The sequence below is a fragment of the Myotis davidii genome, unplaced genomic scaffold (genome assembly GCF_000327345.1).
Source record: "Myotis davidii unplaced genomic scaffold, ASM32734v1 scaffold370, whole genome shotgun sequence".
Taxonomy (NCBI): domain Eukaryota; kingdom Metazoa; phylum Chordata; class Mammalia; order Chiroptera; family Vespertilionidae; genus Myotis; species Myotis davidii.
In genome coordinates this window covers 9,222,029-9,230,951 of record NW_006288615.1, presented here as the reverse complement: position 1 = coordinate 9,230,951, position 8,923 = coordinate 9,222,029, and the positions used below count along the sequence as shown (strand labels likewise).

General features: G+C 36.7%; 1 protein-coding gene across 4 annotated transcripts in view; it reads left to right on the top strand.

The window, feature by feature from the left end:
- The window catches only part of DNAJC10 (DnaJ heat shock protein family (Hsp40) member C10), a 36,812-nt gene that overhangs the window by 6,135 nt on the left and 21,754 nt on the right, over positions 1-8,923 (top strand). For 3 of the 4 annotated variants that reach the window (XM_006760547.2, XM_015561951.1, XM_006760548.2), the window contains exons 4-9: positions 1,118-1,200; positions 1,439-1,570; positions 2,547-2,640; positions 3,722-3,799; positions 5,840-5,883; positions 6,380-6,517. In XM_006760547.2, the coding sequence (XP_006760610.1) occupies positions 1,118-1,200; positions 1,439-1,570; positions 2,547-2,640; positions 3,722-3,799; positions 5,840-5,883; positions 6,380-6,517 (569 nt within the window). The remainder of the gene's footprint in view (positions 1-1,117; positions 1,201-1,438; positions 1,571-2,546; positions 2,641-3,721; positions 3,800-5,839; positions 5,884-6,379; positions 6,518-8,923) is intronic. The other variant, XM_015561952.1, reaches the window with a different exon arrangement.

Sequence of the window (8,923 nt, the reverse complement as noted above, 5' to 3'; positions counted from 1 at the left end):
CGCCCCCCGGGTGGTCAGTGTGCTCCCACGGGGAGTGCTATTCAGCCAGAAGCTGGGCTCACGGCTGGCAAGCGCAGCAGCGGTGGCAGGAGCCTCTCCTTCCTCTGCGGCAGCGCTAAGGATGACCGACTGACGGCTAAGGCCTGCTCCCTGTGGCTTAGGCCCTAAGCCAGCGGTTCTCAACCTGTGGGTCGCGACCCCTGAAAATGCATCCTGCATATCAGATATTTCCATTACGATTCATAACAGTAGCAAAATTACAGTTATGAAGTAGCAACAAAAATAATTTTATGGTTGGGGGTCACCACAACATGAGGAACTGTATTAAAGGGTCACGGCATCAGGAAGGTTGAGATCCACACCCATCAGACATCCCCCGAGAGCTCCTGGACTGTGAGAGGGAGCAGGCCAGGCTGAGGGTCCAGTCCCCCCCCCCCCCCCCCCCCCGCCTGAGTGGATGAATTTTGTGCAATGGGCCTCTAGTAGATTATAATGTATAATGTATTGTTGGCTAGACATGTGGTGTTCAGTTCTATTATTTTACAAAATAGGTATTTATGTTTTGAATTGTTAAAAATCTTGATACTTTTCAAATAATGCAGTTTTCCAAGGGAAATGTCTTAAGGCAAAGATTAAATTGAATTCCAGAGTCCTTACTACATTGTATAGGCCTCTTATTTCATTCTTTCAGAATTTGAAATAACTGTCAGAATTGATTGACTCCATGTTTAACTTATGCTGCAGATAGTAGAAGAACTTAAATCTCAGTTCAGTCTCTTACTGTTTTTCTTCTTCATTTCTCTCATCCACACAAACTCTTCCATGAGCTTTGGCTGTTGCTGCCTTTCTTTTTACAGCTTCATGGTGAGATGGTATTAAGCAGTTCAAGGCTGCTGCTCGTACAAGTATGGGCTTCGAAGAGTTGCTTTAAAAAGGTATTATTTGACAGTTGAAGTACATTCTTTTATAGAAAATTTTATACAGAAAATTATTGATAAAGGCAGTATGAAAGATGTTTGACTTTTTTTCTTTCTGATCACAACAAAAATTTTTTAACCAAACTATGCACAAACCTCAGCAAATAGTTCTAAGTTGTTTTGGTTTCATGTACTTTTAGATGCTGCTGTTAATTCTGGAGAACTGTGGTTTGTGAACTTTTACTCTGCAGGATGTTCACACTGTCATGATTTAGCTCCCACAGTACGTATTTTTTACATCCTGATTATTAAAGTTTTATTATTTCTAATTTATCTGTTATTTGAGTTTTTTAATATATTGGGATTTTCCTATTAACAGCAATTATAGCTATCAGTAATAATTATCTATTTTCACATATTTATGGTTTTATTTGCTAAAAATAGTCTTTAAGTATGTATAGCTTGAAGAATGTTCAAGGGAAGTGTTCAGAGAAATACTTATGTTTCCTTTTTTCTCATAGTGGAGAGACTTTGCTAAAGAAGTGGATGGATTACTTCGAATTGGAGCCGTTAACTGTGGCGATGATAGAATGCTTTGCCGAATGAAAGGAGTGAACAGTTATCCCAGCCTCTTCATATTTAGGTCTGGAATGGTAAGGGATAAAGTTAGCAGTTTTTAAATTTGGGGAACTTTATGATAAAGAAAATACTAGAGAAAACACAAGATGAGTATTTGTAGAATGCTTTGGTATTTACGTTTTACTTGAGGTACTAACTCATCTCTAGTCATAATAAACATTTTTAGTATTACGAATACTTTTAGATGCCTTTACAGTTCACCTTGGAATAATAACATAGAGGTTAGTGGCGCCTATAGAAAAATGCATAGCCCTGCCACTGTGGCTCAGTGGTTGAGTGTCGACCTATGAACTAGAGGTCATGGTTTGATTCCTGGTTAGGGCACATGCCCATCCCCAGTAGGAGATGTGCAGGAGGCAGCTAGTCAGTGATTCTCATCATTGATGTTTCTCTCTCCCTCTCCCTTCCTCTCTGATACCAATAAAAAAAAAAATTTGTTTTAAATGCGTGTAACTCAAGTGAGCACTCTGCATGCACGGATTCCCAATCTCCAATTGACCCTTCACAGTAGTTTGAACTGCAGACAGTTAAAAACTAAGTGGACCAATTGAAAAATTCCAAGTATAAGTGGACCCGTGCAGTTCAACCCACATCATTCAGTGGTCAAATGATGACTTTCAAAATTAAATGATTGCCAATTTCTGTTTCTATCTTAAAGAACATAGTATAACCAATATGCGCATATTCTACTTTATAGATTACAAAGTATTTTCAGGTATTGTCTCATTGAAGATAAAATTTTGATGTCCCTTTTTTCCCAGTTTTAAGTGATTAAACTGAAACAAAAATTATAAATAGTATTATTAAAATGTCTTCCTTGAAATCTATACAGTCAAGATTTTCAGTATATCATTTGGAAATACATTATACATTTAAGAGGCAGATCTTACTGTATTTTTCAAAATAATATAGATTCAAAAGTATTATTTTTAGTGGTGTTTTTAAAAGAAAAAGTAAAATATGTTTCCCTTTTTATTAAAAAACCAATAGGCTGCAGTGAAATACCATGGTGACAGATCAAAGGACAGTTTGGTGAGCTTCGCCATGCAGCATGTCAGAAGCTCAGTGACAGAACTGTGGGCAGGTAATTTTATTTTCTTAATTTGCTTGATTTTTAAGGCTCCTTTGAAATTTATATTTTGTTTTTCAGTGGCAGTATTAATATTTTGGTCATCATATTGAAATTTTAAAATACTTTTTTGATGCTTTTTGAAGGGAATTGTGTCTTTTGTTCTGACCACTACTAAATAGTAGGCATTTAACAAATGAATTATATGTGTACAGAAACAAAACAATTAAAATATGGGAAATAGATATGAGGTGGGGCTAGAGGAAAAGGCAAATTTCAAAGTGCAACTAAATATTTAGCAAACCAAGTGTTTTATTGCTTTCATAAGTATACTATATCTGGCAGTAAATTCATGCCTATCCAGTTTAATTTTAAAGTTTAAAAACTCTTCTGATATTAGGCTTTTCATTCTTTAATGTCTTTAGATGGGCTATTTTAACTACTCTGTATTACCCATGAAATGATGATGTTCACATCTAAAGGGTATTCATTGAATACCATTTATTGTCTCTGAAACTATGGCTGTAGTAATAAAATAAATAGCCCTTGCCTTCAAGGCTACTGCTTGTACATTTCTTATTTTAGCAAGAGATACTAGTAAACCATTAAAATTCAGCATAGTAACTATTATGGTAAAGGTAAGCTTATGGAAGCATGAAGGATAAGGAAACTCAGGTAGGGAATGGGAAAAGGTTAGTAAATACTTCTGGAATGAGGTCAGACCCAATCTGTCATGAAAATGAAGAGGAAGCCTTACAGGCTCATTGTGTATTTGGGGGACTGGCAGTATTTCATGACTCTAACAGAAGGATATGTAATGCATTAGTGGCTTGGGGAGAAATATGGCCGGCTGCAAGGGTAGATCTTACCAATTTGAGTTTCCTAATGAAATAATGAATTTAGATTTTATGTGATGGGGAAAAAAATGGAGAGCTGGTGAATGAATTTTACACACACAAAAGGATTTTTAGAAATTCCTGACTACTCAGAGTGGATTAGAAGAGGGTGAAATTAGGAGAGAGAGAGAAAAAATTTAGAGAACTGTTTTCATTATCAAGTAACAAGTGATCAGAAATTTGCTTTATTTTCTTTTAAGGAAATTTTGTTAACGCAATACAAACTGCTTTTGCCTCTGGTATTGGCTGGCTGATAACATTCTGTTCCGAAGGAGGAGGTAATTTATTCATTATTTTGTTATGAAGAGACCATGACATATAATTTTTAAATGACAATCTTTTTTACTTTTTCAGCTTTATTAAGATATAATTAAATAGCATTGTGTAACTTGAAGGGGTCAACATGTTGATTTCATACTCTTCCAAAATGATTACCACCATAGCATTAGCTACCATCTCCATCCTGTCAAATAATTGCCATTTCTTTTTTGTAGTGAGAACATTTAAGATGTACTCTCTTAGCAACTTTTAAGCATATAATATACTATTATTAGCTATAATCACTATATGTTGTACATTAGATCCCCAGGACTTGCTAATCTTTTTTTTTTAATATATTTTATTGATTTTTTACAGAGAGGAAGGGAGAGAGATAGAGAGTCAGAAACATCGATGAGAGAGAAACATCGATCAGCTGCCTCCTGCACATCTCCCACTGGGGATGTGCCCGCAACCAAGGTACATGCCCTTGACCAGAATCGAACCTGGGACCCTTCAGTCTGCAGGCGGATGCTCTATCCACTAGCTAAGGACTTGCTAATCTTATAACTGGAAGTATGTATCCTTAGACTAGGTGACCATCTTGAGTATGCTACTATAATTGATTGTTCAGTACTCCAAACTACAATTTATATACAAGGTTATAACTTTTTACTTAATAAATATTTTTCTTTCTATTATTTTTCACATAGGAGGTTTTAAAATTGTTAATTTTTTAAAGTATCGTTTATGGTTTCTGTTCAGTGGGCAAGTTTTTCAGCCTAATTATATTTACAGTAAATGGTATGTTCAGATAGTCACAGATGTACATATTTATCAGTTTGCAAAAACAGTCATTTACAGATACAGTCCTCCCAAAATAATTTTTGGAGTTATTGACATTGCCTCATACTTACGCATATAAATATGTATACATGTTTACCTCAAAACATTATATATTTGAAGATGACAACTTTCTATTTCTAGGAACCTTTCCCTCAGTAGGTTAAGTTGAAAATACCCTACCTGTCAAACCACGAACTATAAACTGTATTTAAGCAATGTGATTGGTTACAAATTGGTCCCACTATTACAGAATATTCTAATTCAGCACAGTTGGCATGGCTCAGTGGGAGCATCGACTTATGAACCAGGAGGTCACAGTTCAATTCTGGGTCAGGGCACATGCCTAGGTTGCTGGCTCGATCCCCAGTAGGGGATATGCAGGAGGCAGCCAATCAATCTCTCATCATTGATGTTCCTATCTCTTTCTCCCTCTCCCTTTCTCTCTGGAATCAATAAAAATATTTTAAAAGAAAAAAATATTCTAATTCATTAATATCTTTTCATATGTTTAATCCCAACATGAATCTTTTCCTGAAACTTCACCTCACAGCCTTTATGCTGCCATGTTGAGGAGATATTGCCTTGAAAATAAAATCACCCTTAAATTTAATCTATCCTTGAGGAGTTTATTCATTTTGGCCTAATGCACAAATTTTTGTCCATTTACACATGAAAAAACTTTTGAAACTAGAGATTTTACATATCTCTCTAGGCTCTGTGATGCTACAGCTCCCTTTCTTCAAAGTCATCTCATTTAGTGTTAGTATTCATATTTACAGAACTTTTATAAAAATAATGACGAGGCTATTTTATCTTATTTTAAGGATCTTTTGCATATTTTTATCAAAAAAAATTCATTACATGTTATTTCTCCAAAATTGTGAGATAGCTTAGGTAAAGGGGATTATTGATCAGAGAAATTTGAGAGTAAGATCCTAAAGGAATGCTTGAGAGAAAATTACTCGTTTTCTCTTTAGCTGGAAATCCTGGGATTCTAAGGGGAAGGAATAAAAGAATTAGTGAGTGAGACAGGTAATGTGTTGTGTGTGGAGAATGAGACTTTGACCACAGTAGTTACCTAGTAAATAAAGATTTCAGTATTTACCAGTAGAGCTCAAATAATTGTCTTAGAATCAGCATGACAGCTTCGTGAAAAGGCAAATGAAAGTATACACTCAGTAGAACTAAAAGTGCTTGCTATTTTTTCCTTCCAGATTGTTTGACTTCACAGACACGTCTCAGGCTTAGTGGCATGTTGGTAAGCATCAATTATTTTGTAAGACTACTAGCATATAGCCATGTAAAAAAAAAAACACAAAAAAACACCACACACATACACACATTTAAAAAAAGATTTCAGATATTGTCTTTGGTAGTTTTTTGAACATTTAACTCGCTTATTTGTAATCTTTCTTATTTTCTGATAAATGTAGTCATAGTTGTAGGTTTCTAATAATGAACTGTGTTCAGTAAATTTTGGCATATGGTGCTTTCATTGTCATTCACTGCTAAGTATTCTTTAATTTAATTATGAAGTCCTTTTTAACTAAAGAGTTATATATTAGTGTTTTTGTCATTTCCAAACTTTATTGTTTTGTTTGTTATTTTTGTTATTTAGTTAGCTCTCATCATATAGTGGTTGGGGAGTAGTCTTTGTTTTTGATACTTTGTTGTTGAAGCTCCCTTTGGGGGGAAACTTGGTCTTCCACTTGCAACAGGCCCTATGTTTTCATTGTTGTTTCTTTCTATTTTAGGATGGTCTTGTTAATGTAGGATGGATGGACTGTGCCACTCAGGCCAACCTTTGTACAAGTTTGGATATAACAACAAGTTCTACTGCCTATTTTCCTCCTGGAGCCACTTTAAATAACAAAGAGAAAAGCAATGTTTTGGTATGAATCATTTTCATTTCTTTGAATGCACACACTTAAATATGTTTTTTTTAATCAAAGAGTAAGAAAATGAATCAGTTTATATCATCTGAATGTGGAACATTTAATAATCTGGAACAAATTTAATTTCTGGGATTCTGTTTAATACATTATTCAGTTTGTAAAGTCTGCTATAAGAATTATTTTTAACTGGCATAAACTTATACTTTCGAACCTCAAAGGTATAGAATACATTTTTAGGTTAAATGAGTTTCATTAGTTTCCATTTATTTGTTTATTTTCTGATGTTAAAATACAGATCATTGGTCAGTTTGACTGGAACCCGCTATCTATTTTTTTTTAAGCACCCTGTTAGATTCTGGTATAAACTCAGTGTGGAGATCTGCTGGTATGGTTCATCTCCCTAATTTTAGGAATGAGGAAACTGAGTGTCAAGCTAGTTATCAAGGAGTTGGGATAAACAGTGGGATATCAGACAAGTTTCTAAGGAACTGCAAAAGAAAAGAAAGACTCTAAGAAGAACAAACTTCCTTTAGTTTTCTTTTCTGTAAAATTTTTTTTATGTTGATAAACAGACATATTCATTACAGAAATTCATATATAGTAAAGAAATGCTTAAAGGAAGATGCAAAATTTACTGAAACCGAATCACCAGTAGACCAGCACCACCATATTTTGGTAAATATCCTTCCAGAACTCTGCGTAGGTGTGCATACTATTAGGACTTGGTGCTGATGACTCTTCGGTTTTATCTGTGGCCTAGGTCTCTGCCCTCCACTCCAGACTGCATTCTACTACCTATTCAACATCCCTCCTGGGATACTAATTGAGGTCTCAAACTTGGATATCTGCAACTGTACTCCTGATAGTCCATACTAAATCTGCTCTACTCACAGTTTTCCCCATCTCAGGTGATGAAATATAAATGTAATATACATGCCATGCACACAAACAGAGGTGGGCAAAAGTAGGTTTACAGTTGTAATGCAAATAATATAAATACCAAATAATAGAAGAGTAAACTATGTTTTGCATAGTCACAACTGTAAACCTAGTTTTGCCCACCCCTGTGTATATATAATCATTATCAACAACCCCTGAATAGTAGTAATTCATTGGCTAAAGGTGACATACTTAGATTAATCTTTCCTCTCTTAATAGATATTTAAGTTGTTTCTACTTTTGATGATTATAAGCAGTGTGATGAACAATCTTATTCATCTTTTTTGTTCTTCTTCAATCATCTGTTTAGAATGAGATAGCTGCGGCAAGTTTAATTCCATTCGTGTTGCCAAACTGCCCTACAGAAATTTGTTTAACTCTGTGCCATCAGTTCATGACATTTGCCTATACCCTGGCCAACAGTTAATATAGGGTCTTACCTTCCATCACATGCAACTTCATATTTTAGTGAGCCTTTGGGATTTTTTATATAAACTGCAAGCTCAGAATCAATCTTAGAAAACATAAATGAGTCATACTGGAAATGTAATAACCAGGAGTGATGGATTAAAATCCTTATCCCTCCTAAAAGCATTTACGTTTTAAAAAATATAAGACACTATGCCAGCTAAATATGCCTGGAAGGTGAAATTTAGAGACTGGACAGTTTCCTTTTATATATACAACTACCAAGTTTTAACCGAGACAGACAGGTTTATAATGAGTTTCTAGTGTATTCTTCACTTATATATTTACTAGAGGCCCACTGCATGAAATTCGTGCCTGGGTAGGGTCCCTAATAGCTGCCAGCCGCTGGTTGGGGCCTTCCTTCATTCTGCGCCGCCCCCTGGTGGTCCACGCATGTCATGGCAAGCGATGGAACTCCCAGTCGGTCGAACTCCAAAGGGGACACTTTGCATATTAGGCTTTTATATATATGCTAGAGGTCTAGTGCATAAAATTAGTGCATGGGGTGGGGGGGTCCCCTCAGCCCAGCCTGCACCCTCTCCAATCTAGGATCCCTCTTGCAATCCGGGACTGCTGGCTCCTAACCACTCTCGTGCTTGCCTGATCACCCCTAACCCCTCTGCCTGCCTGCCTGATTGCCCCTAACTGCCTCTGCCTGCCAGCCTCATCGCCCCTACCTTGCCCCCCTGCCGGCCTCATCGCCCCTAACCGCCTCTGCCTCGGCCCCCGGCCTAAGCTGCAGTCTGGCCTACCTCTGCAGGAGGCAACCTGGGGGATCAGGGGAAGGCATTGCCCTAATTACCCGCTGCTGCTGCTCTGCCGGCCTGAGCCTGGGCCCTTCGCAGCCGTGCCTTGGCCCTCACAGCTACTGCGGTTTTGTCTGGAAGGTTGTCCAGAAGACATCTGCCCTAATTAGCATATTACCCTTTTACTGGTATAGACTTAGGGGCCCAGTGCATGAATTTATGCACCTTGAAAGGAACTGTGGGCCACCAG